Source organism: Salmo salar, chromosome 01, assembly GCF_965601325.2.
Source record: "Salmo salar chromosome 01, fSalSal1, whole genome shotgun sequence".
In the NCBI taxonomy this organism is placed as follows: domain Eukaryota; kingdom Metazoa; phylum Chordata; class Actinopteri; order Salmoniformes; family Salmonidae; genus Salmo; species Salmo salar.
In genome coordinates this window covers 48,201,266-48,219,612 of record NC_138291.1, presented here as the reverse complement: position 1 = coordinate 48,219,612, position 18,347 = coordinate 48,201,266, and the positions used below count along the sequence as shown (strand labels likewise).

The 18,347-nt window shown below is 41.9% G+C and overlaps 1 protein-coding gene across 1 annotated transcript in view; it reads right to left on the bottom strand.

The window, feature by feature from the left end:
• Positions 1-9,252: 9,252 nt before the first annotated feature.
• Positions 9,253-18,347, bottom strand: part of gpr137c (G protein-coupled receptor 137c) — a 59,186-nt gene continuing 50,091 nt past the window's right edge. Inside the window, exon 7 of the mRNA XM_014196075.3 lies at positions 9,253-17,873. Within this exon, the coding sequence (XP_014051550.1) occupies positions 17,645-17,873 (229 nt within the window). The 3' untranslated portion in view covers positions 9,253-17,644. The remainder of the gene's footprint in view (positions 17,874-18,347) is intronic.

Here is an 18,347-nt window from a genome sequence, read left to right as displayed (position 1 = left end):
GGGCCGCTTGGGTGTTTGTTGATTCCGGATTGTTTGAATGAAGGCCAGCATTGATGTTTGGCTGCTTTCTTTTGTATTCCGCAAAGAGTTGCACCACCTTCGTGGTCCCTTATTATGCTCAGAGTTTTCTATTAGGTTATGATTGTCACTGGTCTAAGTAGCCACTTTCCCAGCTTAATTTTTCGCATTTTTCCTCATATTCTCTTCTTTTTCTTGGAATGAGAGGTTATTGTTGTAGACTCTGACTCACCAGGTCGTTCGGAGCCGAGAAATGATGCTCTTCAACCTCAGTCTCACTTTCTGTCATTTCAGCTGAGATATGTGATACGTCTGCCCTAGTTATGGGGACAGAATTGTTGTCCTGCACATAGTGTGAAAAAGTTTCCTATGTGCACCTTATGTTGTCCAGTGTAGTAGGACTGTACTCTACCTTGGGCCTTGTCCATCATCAAATACTTTGATCTGGTGAGGGCCCATCTTTACAGACTGTGTTATGGGAGTGATGGGTGCTGCTTCAACATATACAAAACAATCTCCATTGGAGCAGTTTGTAAGTTGACTTTTGTATCTTATCATGCGCCTCAACAATCTCCCCACCACCTTACATCCAGCTTTAGCCAGAAACTCAGTCAACACTATCATCTGCGGATTCAGGTAGTTCTTTATTTGTAACTTGAATTGAGTTCTGGTCAGCCATGTGTGTGACTTCAAACTGAAAGAATTATTCTCTTTGAACACAACATGTTTTCCTCTGATCAGAAGCTTTGCCCTTGCTTCCTTACTGAGAAGATATATACGCCAGAGTGCACTTACTCTCTGTACTGACCTCAAGTGGTTTGGATGAATTTAATCTATGAGACTGTGGTAGAGCTCCTCCTCCTTAATGGGATTGGCTATGGCCTCCTCTTTTGTCAGGATTTCTCTGTTCATGACAAAAATAGGTAAAACCTATTTCTCCTTTGGGCATTTCATCCCACAACCTTGCTCCAGGTCTAATTTTCCTTGGCATGAGTTTTTTCATTACTGGAAATAGCCACAACTACAGCAGCCATTTTAATTGTAGTGTTAATGTTTAAAGTAATTTGTTTAATATTCAAATGTATCAACAACACTATTCAGCATTATACAGTGAGGATACTTCTTACTCAAGAATTGATGGATGGTTGATCCTCAAATAGATATTTGCTGGATTCAGTGTTCTCCAGCGATTGAAGCTTTTTAGTTGGGCTGAATACCAAGACAAAAGGAGATGTCAAAACATAACAAACAAAATATGGACATATCTTTCTGGACATATGTTTCCGGACCTTGGTCGATAAGTCCTACAAAGAAACAAATAAGATTTCCCTTCACTGGAACTAAGGGGCCTAGCCCAAACCATGAAAAACAGACCCAGACCATTATTCCTCCTCCAACAAACCTATGCAATGGGGCAGGTAGCATTCTCCTGGCATCCTCCAAACCAAGATTCGTCCGTGCATGATTCATCACTCCAGAGAACGCATTTCCACTACTCCAGAGTCCAATGGTGGTGAGCTTTACACCACTCCAGCCGATGCTTGGCATTGCGCATGGTGATCTTAGGCTTGTGTGTGGCTGCTCGGGCCATGGAAACCCATTTCATGAAACTCCTGACGAACAATTATTGTGCTGACGTTGCTTCCAGAGGCAGTTTGGAACTCGGTAGTGAGTGTTGCAACTGAGGACAGACGATTTTTATGCGCTGCGCACTTCAGCACTCGGTGGTCCCGTTCTGTGAGCTTGTGTGGCGTACCCCTTCGCGGCGGAGCCGTTGTTGCTCCTAGACGTTTCCACTTCACAATAACAGCACTTACAGTTGACCAGAGCAGCTCTAGCAAGGCTGAAATTTTATGAACTGACTTGTTGGAAAGGTGGCATCTTATGACAGTGCCACGTTGAAAGTCACTGAGCTCTTCATTAAGGGCATTCTACTGCCTGTTTGTCTATGGAGATTGCATGGCGGTGTGCTCGATTTTATACACCTGTCAGCAAATCCACAAATGTGAAGGGGTATCCACATATTTTTGTATATATAGTGCATCATATATGACCTTGTACAACTACTGTCTTAATCTATAATAACTTAAAGTAGAAGGCATGACTCCATTGTGTATGTTTTGTTATTCTTTGAGTCACTGTAAACAATGTATAACTTAGAAGTCCCGGTCAGGGCTACCCCCAGAATTTGCTACACTGGTGTCAGAAGTGGGATGGCGGCCGTTGTCAGAAGGTGAGTGTAGCTGGTGCATGAAGTCAGGCGCAGGAGAGCAAAAATGAGTGAGCAATGTACTTTACTCATGAATCAAGGCACAAGGTAATAAATACACTTGACCAAACAAACGGTAAATATTACGCACGGTGAAAACAGCACCCGTCAAAAAACCAGCCATCATGAACATAAAGACAATCACACACAAAAAACATGGGGGAAACAGAGGGTTAAATACATGAACATGTAATTGGGGAATGAAAACCAGGTGTGTAGAAAACAAAGACAAAACCAATGGAAAATGAAAAGTGGATCAGCGATGGCTAGAAGACCGGTGACGTCGACCGCCAAACGCCGCCCAAACAAGGAGAGGGACCGACTTCGGAGGAAGTCGTGACAGCTGTGGGGCCATCAGAGAGACGTGTACACATGAGGGACTTGGTATAGCGAAGTGTGGGCACACACTCTTCCGCAGGAAGGGGGTAACGTAGTGACCTTAACCCAACACCTAATGACCTCATCAAGGGGTTTGTACCTCTTGGCGTTGTAAGGTGTTCGTTTGACAGTTGCTGGACCCGGGTTCAAGTTCTGGTCGGGGCTCTTCCCAGGATTCACTACAATAGGTTTACAACTATTATGTTCATCTCATAGTCTATGAATGATACAGTAGAAGTACAGTTTTGTTACCACAGGTGACTGGTAGCTTGGATGACTGCGCTTGTGATGTGGAGACGATTAATACCTTCAACAACAAGCGACTCTTGCCCAAACTTGAGTTCGACTAGCTCAGGTTTTATAAGGTGAGTCAGACTTATCACACCTGTCATTTCATGTCTCCCAACTATGTAATCCTTGATCATATATCTCTGTCTTTCTTTACTACGTGAACCTGAATAAGCCTTATTCATTCTGGACAGACAAAAGCCTCTGTGGACATAGGAACTGTGCTGTAATACTGTGCAGGCCAGTGAGTATCTTTCAAACATATTGACTCAAGTTGGCTTAAAATTGTACTCCTGTGCCACAGAATGAGGTTCCAGAGGGAGTCAAGGTAATAAGGCAATATGGTAATATGATTGGGAACTTCATGAAGGGGAAGTATTTGAAATGATTAAGAGGGTCATATCACATAGCTACTGTAGTTGACTTTGGCAATTTAGATGGGCTAAAATAGTTGAACTGTGTGTGTGTGTGTGTGTGTCTATGTATGGAAGCAGTACTTAGCAGAAGCGAACAACCAGGATTGTGAGAAGGCTGAGAAGTTTTGAGCGGTGGACAGCTTCCTCAGGTAAATCATGAGCTCTATGCCCCTGTGGTTGTTTCTCTGTGCAGTGAGGAGACCAGACAGTCCCTCCTGGAATGGAACAAGCACGATGACGAGGCAGAACGTGATTGATGGTAAGCTAACCATGTTGTCTTCTCAGTGAAGTAAAAATATTATTTAAAAAAAAATCACACTTGTCCAAATACCTGTGAAAGGCAGCTGGACTATTTGTGCATGTGGCAACAGCTTTTTTCATTCAAGAGGATGTCAAACCTTTCACCTTCTTAGCAACCTCGTGCTGTAGGCTACAGTATTGTAGAATAAACTAAACAGACACATCCTCTTAATTAAGGTTACATGAGGATGAGGAATATTGTGATTCACAGTACATGGATCTACTGTTGAATCCAGTGCACTTCAATGGATACAAAGGGCCAGAAGCCTGGTAAATCTGGAACAGAGGAGAACTGCTTAAAGTAAGACTTGGTTACACTTTCTAAAACATAAATGTTTATTAATGCTCTATAAATGTCATACGTGCTTATAAGTTGAACATAAAGACAATCGCACACAAAAAACATGGGGGAAACAGAGGGTTAAATATTATTTTGAGAGTCCTATATATGGGTATGTGTTTGGTTTAGTGTTTGTGCGAGATTGTTTCTTGTTTTGCCTGTGTGAGCCTTACAAGACTGTTTGTTGTTCGTTGTTTTGTTATTTGGTGTTCACTTTGATTTCAAATAAATATCAAGATGAGCATCCACATTCCTTGGTCCTCCATTCCAGACGACAACCGTTACACAGCCTTTAAATCCTATGGTATCCTACTCACGTTAATTTACCACTGTAATGCCATATTCTACAAATGCAGTAATTTGCTGTTAAGAATAAATTCTAATTGATCTAAGTGCCAAGATTATATATACATTACAACCAACGATTTTCATTGATCTTTGTTTCTTTCCGCTCACAGAAACTGATGGTAAGTATCATGTTCCTTACAATTATAAATCTAAGCAAATCCCATAAAATCTGAGCATATCTGAGCAAATCCCATAAAATCTATAATCTCAAGGAAGACATTTCCCCGATACCTCCTGGATGGTGACACACACACACACACACACGTCTAGAACTACCTCCAGAGAGAGGAAGCTGGTTGGTATATTCTGATTTGTTATTTTGGAGTCTGTCATCATGCTTCAATGCAGTAGTTTCTTTCTCCCTATGACTTTATTCAATCAGAACCGCTATGTGGATTCTAGGGGGAAACTTGTGATGGATTGTTTTAAATTTTTGTTAAATACCTAATCCAGCTACTGAATCGTTCATGCATGTTTCAGCTTGTTGCCCAGATGAACTGTTATGCACATACTGTACCATTATTTACCTTTCACCTCTTATTTCTGCAATGCAAATATTCCGTGGGAATATATTGGAATATGTCTATTGCTGAGGAGAGTGTCAAAGGCCCTGTCCAGAAACAACCGCTAGTCCCTACCTGCTACTCACTAGACACTTGTAGAGATCTGAGAGGATTGGAGAGATGTAAGCAAGCCTGTCAGAGGGCACAAGAGGCCTAGGTGGAGCTATACTGCTTAAACCTATCAAATCCTCTCAGATCAGCGGAGTGGCAAAACACCAGTCTCAACGTCAACAGTGAAGAGGCGACTCCGGGATGCTGGCCTTCAAGGCAGAGTTGCAAAGAAAAAGCCATATCTCAGACTGGCCAATAAAAATAAAAGATTAAGATGGGCAAAAGAACACAGACACTGGACAGAGGAACTCTGCCTAGAAGGCCAGAATCCCGGAGTCACCTCTTCACTGTTGACGTTGAGACTGGTGTTTTGCGGGTACTATTTAATGAAGCTGCCAGTTGAGGACCTGTGAGGCATCTGTTTCTCAAACTAGACACTCTAATGTACATTTCCTCTTGCTCAATTGTGCACCGGGGCCTCCCACTCCTCTTTCTATTCTAGTTGGAGCCAGTTTGCGCTGTTCTGTGAAGGGAGTAGTACACAACATTGTACAAGGTCTTCAGTTTCTTGGCAATTTCTAACATGGAATAGCCTTAATTTCTCAGAACAAGAACAGACTGATGAGTTTCAGAAGAAAGTTCTTTGTTTCTGGCCATTTTGAGCCTGTAACCGAACCCACAAATGGTGATGCTCCAGATACTCAACTAGTCTAAAGAAGGCCAGTTTTATTGCTTCTTTAATCAGAACAACAGTTTTCAGCTGTTGCTAACATAATTGCAAAAGGGTTTTCTAAAGATCAATTAGCCTTTTAAAATTATAAAAACTTGGATTAGCTAACACAACGTGCCATTGGGACACAGGAGTGATGATTGCTGAAAATGAGCCTCTGTACGCCTTTGTAGACATTCCATAAAAAAAGCAGTTTCCAACTACAATAGTCATTTACAACATTAACAATGTCTACACTGTATTTCTGATCAATTTGATGTTATTTTACTTTAAAAAACAAGGACATTTCTATGTGACCCCAAACTGTTGAACAGTAGTGCACGTTAATGATATGCCAGATAGGGTAAAGTGCAAACTCTTGCTTTATGTGGATGATTGCACACTGCCCTATCCCATCTGGACAAGAGGAAAACCTATGTAAGAATGCTGTTCATTGACTATAACTAAGCATTCAACACCATAGTACCCTCCAAGCTCATCATTAACCTCAAGGCCCTGGGTCTGAACCCTGCCCTGTGCAACTGGGTCCTGGACTTCCTGATGGGCCACCCCCAGGTGGTGAAGGTAGGAAACATCCCCTCCCCTCTGCTGATCCTCAACACTGGGGCCCCACAAGGGTGCATGCTCAGCCCCCTCGTGTACTCCGTGTTCACCCAACTCAATCATCAAGTTTGCAGATGACACAACAGTAGTGGATTGATTACCAACAATGATGAGACCGCATACAGGGAGGAGGTGAGGGCTTTGGGAGTGTGATGCCTGGAAAACAACCTCTCACTAAATGTCAACAAAACAAAGGAGATGATCGTGGACTTCAGGAAACAGCAGAGGGTGCGCCCCCTATCTACATCGACGGGACCGCAGTGGAGAAGGTGGAAAGCTTCAAGTTCCTTGGCATACACATCACTGACAAACTGAAATAGACCACCCACGCAGACACTGTGGTGAAGAAGGCGCAACAGACCCTCTTCAACCTTAGGAGGCTAAAGAAATTTGGCTTGTCACCTAAAACCCTCACAAAATTTTACATATGCACAATTGAAAGCATCCTGTCGGGCTGTATCACCGCCTGGTACGGCAACTGCACCACCTGCAACCACGGGGCTCTCCAGAGGGTGGTGCGGTCTGCCCAACGCATTACTGGGGGCAAACTACCCACCCTCCAGGACACCTACAGCACCCAATGTCAAAGGAAGGCCAAAAAGATAATCAAGGACATCAACCACCCGAGCCACTGGTGGTTCACCCCGCTATCATCCAGAAAGCGAGGTCAGTACAGGTGCATCAAAGCTGGGACCGAGAGACTGAAAAACAGCTTCTATCTGAAGGCCATCAGACTGTTAAACAGCTATCACTAGCACATTAGAGGCTGTTGCCTATGAGCATAGACTAGGAATCACTGGTCACTTTAAGAAATGAACACTAATCACTTTAATAATGTTTACATATCTTGCATTACTCATCTCATATGTATATACTGTATTCTATATTATTCTACGGTATCTAATTCACTTAATGCTTACATATCTTGCATTACTCATCTCATATGTATATACTGTATTTTATACTATTCTACTGTATCTTAGTCCGTTCCGCTCTGACATCGCTCGTCCATATGTATGTAGTCTTAATTCATTCCTACTTGTGTGTATTGGGTATATGTTGTGTAATTTGTTAGATATTACTGCACTGTCGGAGCTAGAAGCACAAGCATTTCTCTACACCCGCAATAACATCTGCTAATCACGTGTATGTGACCAATAAAATGTTATACTGGTATCAGTGAAGGATACAGTTTACATAGAGAACCTGAGTAAGGAATGCATTTTGTTAGATTGGTTGTCTGACAACAAATTGTCACTACATTTGGGAAAAACTGAATCAATTTTGTTTGGAACAAAACGTATATTGCTTAAGGCTGACAAGATAACGGTGAACTGTGCAGGCAAGGAGATTGAATCTAAAACAAGTGCATTTTATCTTGGTGTGTCCCTAGATCAATCCCTTTCTGGAGATCTGATTGCTGCTAAAATTATTTCTAAAATGGTGAACAAATTGAAATGTTCATACCGTAACACTAGATATTTTAACATTAAGTTAAGAAACTGCTTGTCTCAACCTTGATTCAGTGTCATTTTTATTATGCCTGCTCTGCTTGGTACAGTGGGCTATCAAAAAAGCTGAAAAAGAGAATGCAGGTCATGCAAAATAATGTTATCAGGTATATGCTGAATGTTCCCCCCTAGGACTCCACATAGGGGTACAGGAGTTCCGGGAGGTGGGCTTGTTGCCTTTGGAGTCCAGAGTGAACCAACTTAAACTTGATCATATGTTTGACATCTTAAATGATCGTGCCCCAGGTTACATGAAAAACCACACAGTCACAATACCAGAGCTAGTGTTATGTATAGTAAAATCCCAAGAGTAAACAGTACTGCGAGGAGCACGTTTTTCCGTACAGGCATTTGTCTATGGAATAGCCTTCCCTTGGAGATCAAGCAAAGAAAAAGTAAAAATAGCTTTAAAAAGCAAGCAAAGGATTTAATTTGGACAAGGTTGTCTAAGTAAGAGAAACCACTCCACTGCCCCTTGTTCCCCCTACTGCTGGTCAGGTGTATTTATCTGAATGATCGGTATGATGTGCAATTAACAGATTGTTTTAATGTGAAATGAATATGATGGATTTATAAGGTTAGGGAGAAGTGCAGTGAATAGTGGCACTTTTTAGGATGTCAATATAAATGAATGTATTTATGGTTGTTTGTAATTTTGTCTAGCCTTTTAATCATTATATGTGTTATTGTTTTTACCATCAAGGACCACTTTGGAAACAAGTGTTTTAATGCTTTCAAGTGATATCCTCTGGGTCCACATTGTACATTTTGTTGTATGTCTGTTACCCAAAATAAATTAAATTCATCGTTAGGACTTTAGGATGACTTTCCGCAACATCTCCAGGATAATTGGCTGCATGGGCTATGTTAAGTGCAGGCTCTGGGGCAAACTGCAGGTGAGTGAACCGGAAAGTTCCCTTAACTCTGTGTGTGTGTGTGTGTGTGTGTGTGTGTGTGTGTGTGTGTGTGTGTGTGTGTGTGTGTGTGGGGGGAGGGATATTTGACTGCTCAGAAACATATTGTTGTGATACAAAGATCTATTTTAGTTAGTGAGGTAATAGTGTTGTTATACTGTGACCATTGTAGGTGACATTAGGTCAGTGGAGACTTCTCACATGAGGAAGGGGAGGACCATTCTCCTCAAACAAAATAAAACTATAATAAATATATTCAAGTCACCAAATCATTGATTAAAACTCACTGTTTTGCAATGAAGGTCTACAGTAGCCTCAACAGAACTCTCTGGGGTAGCACCATGGTGTAGCCGGAGGACAGCTAGTTTCTGTCCTCCACTGGGTACATTGAAATGTGAAAGTTCTGACAAGTGACTTACAAGGGATCTAACAAAACAAATAAAGGAACATGGACCGTAACCAATACCCTTTCAGCTACATGGCACTTTGATAATGTATCAGGGTAAAAAAATACTTTGCACCATTTTTCTTGCAATAGCTTTTCGTAATGAATTTATTGGTGAATGGTGAATGTTACTCACATAAAATATTTTGTATACACATGTAAAACGTGTTGACCAATCATTGATAGAATGTATACACTTCTCAGGGCCTTTCGAAGTGCTTATCCACTCTCTCAATGGCAGATTGGCTGTAAGGTAACTGAATGTAATGTGATGTAGAGATTGTTTTCTATGACTGAAATTAATATTGGTCTGTACACAATCTGCTAAGTAAAAACATAAAGAACACACACCCTTTTGGTGAGGTGCTGACTAGCGAAAGATACTATACAAATAAAAAATTATTCTTGCTGTAAGAGTAAATAGCTTTGTCTGAGCCAGAAAGGCCCATAGACTCTTGCCCTATCTCCTACTCCTGTAGCATGAGGCAGCTTAATCTACAAGTACACCCCATGGACAAGAAGCTAGTCTATCGCACGGCCTTATGCTGAGTGCCAAGCAGAGAGGTGTTGAGTCTTCTTTAGTTATGACTCATCCGGGGATTGAACCCCAAACCTTCCAATCTCAGGCTAATCTCTGAGTGGCTATCAGTTTCACTGTTTCATATAAGAGTCTTAATCAGGGTGAAATACTCTGATGAAGGCTCTTTAGCCAAAATGTTAGTAAAATAAAGAAGAGATCAGTAGCCTTTGAAATGATACACATTTATCATTGTCATTTCCAATCCTCCTCCTCCAGCACGTCAAGGATTATATACTTTACTTGCGCCATCACCAGTACACAAACATGTTTGTTTTTTAAACGCTTTTATAATGCATTTCACTCAGGGGCGAAAATCTGATATCAACTTTGGAGGGGACAATTACATGAAATTTTCTCAAGAGCAATTCCTGAGGGGGACACCAAAAGTAGTGCTGTAACACATAACCTACATTGTAATATGGTAAATGTATATTGAGGAACCAAAGAAATAAGGTGTTTGCCGTACTCCTAACTACCGGTACCCAAAACTACACAACTAATCACAACAGCAATGCCATTGCCTTTAACAAATCTTAGTTCAGTCACCAGTTTAAGTTGAGAGTGGGGGTATCCATGGCATTTTCCAATTATGTTCCTATTTTACAAGTCAAAAAAATTGAGAACCTTTCATAATGTTGCCAAACAAAGACTCAACAAACTTACCTGAGACTCCCTGTCTCTGCCAGTCTGGCCCTGCATATCTGTCCCCAGCTCTGCTGTCTGTGTGCCATCTGTTGCCTGCTCTGCCTAATGACATCATTGTGAAACATTTCCATTAGAATTTCATTTATTTCTTATGAACATTTTATCAACTAGTCTTTGAGATATTAGGCTACTAGGGTTCTTACTATGCGTTTTGGTGTGTTGAAAAATACTCTGATGTCCGTCTTTTATTTTTCTGCCATTTTTCTACCTGGCTGGCTGGCTGGCTACACACACACACAGTGTGTAGGTTATTTACAGTAGGAGATGGGCTTCTATCATCTTCTATCATTCTATTTGGGCTTCGATCTAAAAGGTAGCTAGCAAATGTGAAACGGATTAAAATGACAAGAGTTGACAGCTGTATGAGTTCACCATTTACACAACATATGCTGCAACCTTTTGTAATTTTAGTAGTTTGTTTCATATTGGCTGGCTTCCAACGATAGCTGAATTTGCAAAGCTAGCGAGCACCAATTCAGTTTCAATGGTGTTTGCTATAATCTTTGATACCTGGGTTAAATAAAGGTGAAATAAAATAAATAAATAAAAGTTACCTTGCGACAATTTAGCTTTTGCAACGAGACCATTAAATATATTTAAGACCATGGTAGAAGAGTGTAGTTCTGTTCAGTTTGGACTTCAGTTTATCGCTAACCTTATCACAGGGACTTTGAAGCACTAACTTACATCATCTGCGTGCTGATCTTGGAATACATTGACGATAGCAAAGATTCCATCTTTGACGACGCCACATAAATGGAATAGGTACTAGCTAGCTTAATAGTTAATATTTGCGCGCTAGCTCTGCATATTCAGCTAGTGTGTGTGTGTGCAATTGACTGGATGAACCTCACGGCAGTTACGTGCAAACTAAGGAACTGGCAGTGGATCAAACCATTGTGAGGCAAAGGGCGGGGGGGGGGGGGGGGGAGTCGCAATCTTTTGAAACTTAAAAACACGCTATTAAGTGTCTATAATCAGCACAATTGCTTTCATTGCTTATTATTTAAATTACATAGTTATGTTTCAGTGATATATTGGGGGGGACAAATCATATTTTTCCCAGGATGGGGGGGGTCGTGTCCCCCCCGTCCCCCCGGGATTTCCGCCCCTGATTTCACTGCCTATCTGCTGTGGGTTTCCTCTGCTCCAAGCGATGCAAAACACTGGCTTTGATAACTCCTCACACTAACTGTTTTGACCACATGCTTGAGCATCCTCGTGAATATTGGTAAAGGCAGAACATTTTACATTTTAGTCATTTAGCAGACGCTCTTATCCAGAGCGACTTACAGTAGTGAATGCATACATTTCATACATTTTTTTTTTCTTTCTGTGCTGGCCCCCCGTGGGAATCGAACCCACAACCCTGGTGTTGCAAACACCATGCTCTACCAACTGAGCTACAGGGAAGGCCCGAAGGGTGTTGATTATGGATCAACTGTGAATCAACATCAGTTACATGATCAGATTCGTATCTGTGAAGCCAAAACTTGATCATAAATCTTCTTAAAATCAGAGATGAGTGGGAATACAGTGGATTGAACAGTCTTGTCAAAACACACAGGAGCTCAAACCTGATCTGCTTTAAAACACGTATAATTGAATCGTAGTCGAGGGTTCGGCCAAGACACAAAACCCAATTTCGACATCCAGTCGTTCACAGACAAGAGAAACCTCTGTGAGCTGATAATGTTGGTCAGGACTTAGGAATGCAAACCAACTCTTAACGCACTGGTTATGGTTTGCACCATCAAAGAAAGTGGGCAATTCCTATTTATGGTTGATTTATCAATTGCTGTCACATTGATAACCAGAGGGTTCTTGAGCCTTCAGAGAACTGGGCTGTGTTCATTGTGTTCAAAACACAACGAAACAGGGAGAGACTACCTGGACATCAAATAAGAAATGCAAATGTTAATTTTCTGTTGCAAAACGGTGTCCATTGCATGTTTTGATAAACACGCCCCATCTTTGTTTTTTTGCTATGTATAGAATATCACAATATTAGTCATAATACCCATAAAACCTAGGGGTCAAACAGGGAAATGGTTCCAATCATTTTCCACCATTTTAGAAACACTTAAAATAAGGCCTGTGTTTCTTGTAGGCTTACCCTGGCATTATGTTTTGACAACTGTGTAAATCTCTTTAGGACAAGGTGACTTATCAATAGATTCGCCTGTATTTACCTTCCCAAATTGAAATACTAATTTGCTGCTAATGTGGCTATCCTAAAAAAAACTACAAATGCCATGATGATCTGGATGAGACTGCCAAAATCGTGGCAAAGATAAGAATATCTGGATGAACTCTCTATAACGGGAGTAGACGTGACACTATCCAATGTGAGCTAAATGTAGTAATGAATAAATTGGCTAAATTTCTTTAAAATTGACAATTCTGTGAGCTGTCTTGTGCATGTTTTAAATTGACACAATACCTGTTAGCAAAGGTGTCAGCTAGAGATGACGTGCAGGAGTTTGCAGGGATTTGTAGTTTTTCCATGATGGCTACTTTGATACTAATTAGCATTTTCAAATCAGAGTAAATAGGGCCATATATATTGATGAAAAGTCACCTTGTCTGAGAGATTTTCATGGTTATAAAAACATCACGCCAGGGTAAGCCTATATGAAACACAGCCCTTATTTTAAGTGTTTCTAAAATCTCCAATGGGACAAGTGAATGGTGGAAAACAATTGAAACCATTTCCCTGTTTAACCGCTAGGTTTTTGGGGTATTATGACACCTCCACAGTGGGGCTCTATCATGCCCTTGAATGCAGCCTCTAGTTCTGCAGAGGACCCTTGTTATACCTTGTGTATTCAGATGAAAAGCTTTATTTTAACATGGTAGTGCTTGCATACATATTTACTGATCTATGAAAGATGGGTAAACGTGTTACATTCATTGGCCACCAATAAAGAATTTGAGACAAATTATAATTATTATAAAAGGCTAAACCTGCTCTTTGCGAGACACAAGATCTTATATAGCAACAGATTTCACAGAAACAAAATCAGCAAAAAAATACAATACTTCCAACTCATACAATTGAACATAAGTTGTTGTTAAAGAGTGAGTTCAACATTTTTGCAAAGAAGCCCGTTATCTACTTCCCCAGAGTCAGATGAACCCATGGATACCATTTTTATGTCTCTGTGTTCAGTTTGAAGGAAGTTGCCGACTAGCGATAGCGTAATTGCTACCTAGCGTTGAAGCAATAGTCTATTGAACTAACGCTAGCTAGCATTGGCTCACGAAAATACCTCTAACTCCCTTCATACTGGACGCAGAGACATACAAATGTTATCCACGATTTCATCTGACTATCTCTTTAAGTAAGGACAATTTGCAATCATGCCAGATAGAATGCTGTATGTTCTTGGATATAAGGGTGAAAATATCAACATTTGCCAGTATTTTCCTATTGATTATAGCTGTCTGCTCGCTTTTGCTTACTGACAGAGATTTGCTGCAACCATCACACACGTATGCAACTTAGTTTGAGAGCAAATTAAGGGAAAGACAACAATCTGTTTGTTCCTACACCCAAATCCATTACCCTGCAGAATCCACCTCTAAAATGATATTTTTTAAGAAAAAGGGGGAATAAAATACAATAAAAATCTTTAAAAGCAGTTCCCCCTGGCTGGCTGGAATTGGCTTGTGGCCCTGGGAGGGTGAGAGGAAGTTCAACCTGCGGTTATACTATAGAGGACTCATATTTGTATCTGTGCCATTCTAGGGTCTTAGACAGCAGCTCCATTAAGGCTATCTCCATTTTAAAATAGTACATTTTCAATTGGCTAATCCCTCCTAATGACCCAGTTGGACATGACTCCAACCGGGTCATCAGGAGGGATCAGCTAATGAAGATGGAAGTCCCACCCAGTTGCCTACATTAAAATGTTGGAAGCCCTCAATGGCGCTGCCCATGCTAAAACAGCCTTTTGGCCACTAGAGGCCTCTATCATTCTCTGTGGGTTACACTTTTTCACTTCCTGTCCAACTGGACATTTCCTGTATGACCTCCACAGCACCAAAGGTCAAAAGGTGACATCAGCCATATGATGCAATGACATCAGTCCCAAACACAGAGAAGGCGGGAGAAAATAGCATAGAATATACTTAAAAAGCCTCCCGAGTGGCACAGCGGTCTAAGGCACTGCATCGCAGTGCTTGAGGTGTCACTACAGACCCAGGTTCGATCCCGGGCTGTGTCACAACCGGCCATGATCGGGAGTCCCACAGGGCGGCGCACAATTGGCCCAGCGTCGTCCGGGTTAGGGGAGGGTTTGGGGGGGGGGCTTTACTTGGCTCATCGTGGACTAGCGGCTCCTTGTGGCGGGCTGGGACCCTGCAAGCTGACCTCAGTCGTCAGTTGAGCGGTGTTTCCTCCGACACGTTGGTGCAGCTGAATTCCAGGTTAAGCGGACAGGTGTTAAGAAGCGTGGTTTGGCGGGTCATGTTTCGGAGGATGCCGTTGTGGAGTTGGAGCGAAATTGGGGAGAAAAGGGGGTAATTAAAAAAAAAGAAAAAAAAGAATATACTTAAAATATGATTGCATTCGCCCACTGATTGTGTTTGTCAGCAGATATTAATTTACACAACTCGTATAACGTCAACAACGACAACACTTGATCTCAGACATTCATGGAAGGAAGGCAAGGAAAGAAGAAAATAATTTCTAAATAAAACAAAACAAAAAATAAAATATGATTAGAAGGCATATCAAATGTGTAGAGAGCAATTCCTCTTGCCCTCTCTGAACAGGTTTTTGCAAACAACACAAAACTCTGTTCAACAGTAACAAACAAAGGAAAGGGTTGTCTTTCAACAGTTTTCTTACCTCCTACCTAAACACTTTCTGTGCATATAAGCATGTTTAGCAAACACATTCACACATATACTTGCTCTGTACACCTGGGCCGTACCACTATCTCGACATGGAAAAGTCCAAATTAGTAGCCATGGAGTATAAAAAACAAACAGAATCCAGTTAAAATTGAAACAAGTAGGAGGTCATAAAGCTTATTAATAATTTTTGATTATTACAGCATTTTGTGCAAGACGTTTTCCACAAGGAAAAAAAACAAACAGTAACATGTAATGGCACATTTTCAGGTGTCCCTGTATGGTGGTGTATCCTGGTCTCAGATCTATCTGTGCTATTTTGCCAACTCTTATGGCCAATGGGGTGACTATGACCAGAGTAGCTGGCAAGACAAAACAAACAGATCTGGGTCCAGGCTAATGATGGTGATCTTGATGCTGTAAACTACCACATGTATACAGCAACTATTATAGTCAGGATATAGAAAGAGAGGGAGGGCGTCTTTAAGCCCATCTATCCCTCTCTGTCACCGGTTAACCTGGTCCCAGATATTTTTGTGCTGTCTGGTGACAATGACCATTAGAGTTGTAAAGACAGCACAAACTGAGCTGGGACCTTGCTAGGGCTTTGCCAGGAGTAGCCTACTGTACTATGAAACTGGACCATAATAACATTTTGATCTGATCACTCCGCCAATCCACACTTAATCCGTACATTCACTTTACTGGGTCCAGATCAGAAAATTCATTCAGAAACATATTGTTTCCCCACAGTCTATGCTCCATTAGGGCCTCTCGTCGAAACGGACTTCCCAAGGAGCTAGGAAAGCTGGAGGCTCGAGACTACATTTTAGGCCCAACTCTCGATCTGTGCGCTCTTTGGCAAAAGTGGCCTTCCTCTTTCACACAGTCTTTGACAGTGTGAAAGATTCAAAACACACAAAGTATTAACCTTTCCCACGGTGTCCCAGTGCACATTGGGCTCGAATACTGAGAGCATTGCCCATGATTCTAGCCCCGTTTGGTGTTGGTTTAGAAGGACATGGTCATGGATGTCTCATTGCTCAGATAACAACTGGTCTTTACAGGGAAATGAGACATGTCCAGGGAAGGAACACACAAAGTCTGAGATTGTATAAAGAGCCGAGTCTACATTAAAGCCAGGGTCATGTCCTCAGAATGTGAAGTGAGGGGATTTTTTCAAGTGCAAATGTCGCCTCCCGACTCATGGAGGGGAGTCTGTGTGTAGGGGGCAGCGGGGAGAACTGCCCACTGGACCAAAGCAAAATAGGAAATTTGGGGTGCAAAAACATAAGTGCTGGTCCATGTACTTGTCTGGTCCTTGAAAGAGATAGGACTAACTTTTCTGTTTGATGTCCGACAAACATACAGTATGTGTGTGTGGAAAAGCTGATAAGCACAATCCTTTCCATACAAACACTTCTTAGGAATAGTACAATGTTCCAGGAAGAGCCCTGCACGGACATGAATTTAAAGGCCGAGCCCTACCCATGCCCACAATGTTCAGGCCCTACACTACCCAGGCCCGACTGCTTCTGCTAAATTTAAGGCCCTGCCAAAAACCCAAAATCAGAAATACCTTCCTCAGTTTGTAAATCCATTAGCTGCTCCTCCCTGTCTGTCACTCGCTCTGCATCCGCTCAGCTCGTGGTGGCTCTGAGTCTCCATAGCAATGGCTCTGCTTGGGCTACTTTTCATCACTCTAAACTCCTAAAAACCTAAGGAACATTATTATTTTCTGTGAAATAATCTCTCCTCTCTTATTTGTGATGTGGTTGAAGCACTTAGTTAAATATGACTGTACTGCGCAGCAGAGCACGCACAAATGGTTCAGCTTCAAAATGTTAGTGCTCAATCTAGTGATACCCGAGCCCTGCCCACACTCTAGTTATTGATGAAAAAAATAGACCCTACCTGGCCCTAACCCGATGTATAATGTCGGGGACGTTGGGCTCGGGTCAGGTAGCAGACCTCTAGTTCCAGGACTATGGTATTAGACATGTTGGAAAGCTTTTTTAATAAAAGGAATATCACTCAGCTGACCACTCCCTAACCACCACTGACCTCAAATGATCTCCCCTCGGCTGGCCCCAGAAATCCCAAAGGTTGTCACCATGCCTACAACAAGACGGGTAGTTAAGTAGCCCTGGTGGGGTGGGAGCGGGTCCAAAGCTGGAATGAGGGAGGCGTGGCCACACAGCACCAGTCATAGGATCGCCAGGGTAACCCAGAGGGTCGTAGCCATGTAGCTGAAGGTCAGGAGCGCCCCTTTCCTGTGTTTTCCGGATTACTTTCAGGGGTATCTAATGGGGACGGCGGGGGTGGTTAGTTCTGAGGGGTGCAGTAGTGATTCTGGGGGGTAGAATAGTAGTTCTGGGGGGTGGAATAGTAGTTATGGTGCTGGTTGGTCTGGATGTTGCCGTAGGCTAGGAGAAGGGGTGCAGTGGAGGTCTGGGGGCCGGTGGGGAGATGGGGGATCCCCGTAAGGCTGCCGTTCCTCTGGGTGGAGCTGTACCAGCTGGGGTCCAACTGGGTCGTCGAGGACAGGAAACTACTGTGGAATGGAAGGGACAGGCTTAACTCAGCATTGTATCTGTATGGGGGATATAAGACGTTAGGTTGACTGGGGGATGTAGAATGTTATATGTGACTGTATGGGTGACTGTGTAAAGGGAATACAGGAAGTTATAGGTGACTGTGGGGCATATACAGTGCTTTGAGAAAGTATTCACACCCCTTGACTTTTTCCAGATTTTGTTGTGTTACAGGCTTAATTTAAAATGTATTAAATTGAGATTCTGTGTCACTGGCTTACACAAAATAGTGGAATTATGTTTCTAGAAATATTTACAAATGAACAAAAAATGAAAAGCTGAAATGTTTTAAGTTAATAAGTATTCAACCACTTTGTTATGGCAAGCCTAAATAAGTTAAGGAGGAAAAGAATTGCTTAACAAGTCACAAAATAAGTTGTATTGACAATAATAGTGTTTAACATGATTTTTGAATGACTACCTCATCTCTGTAC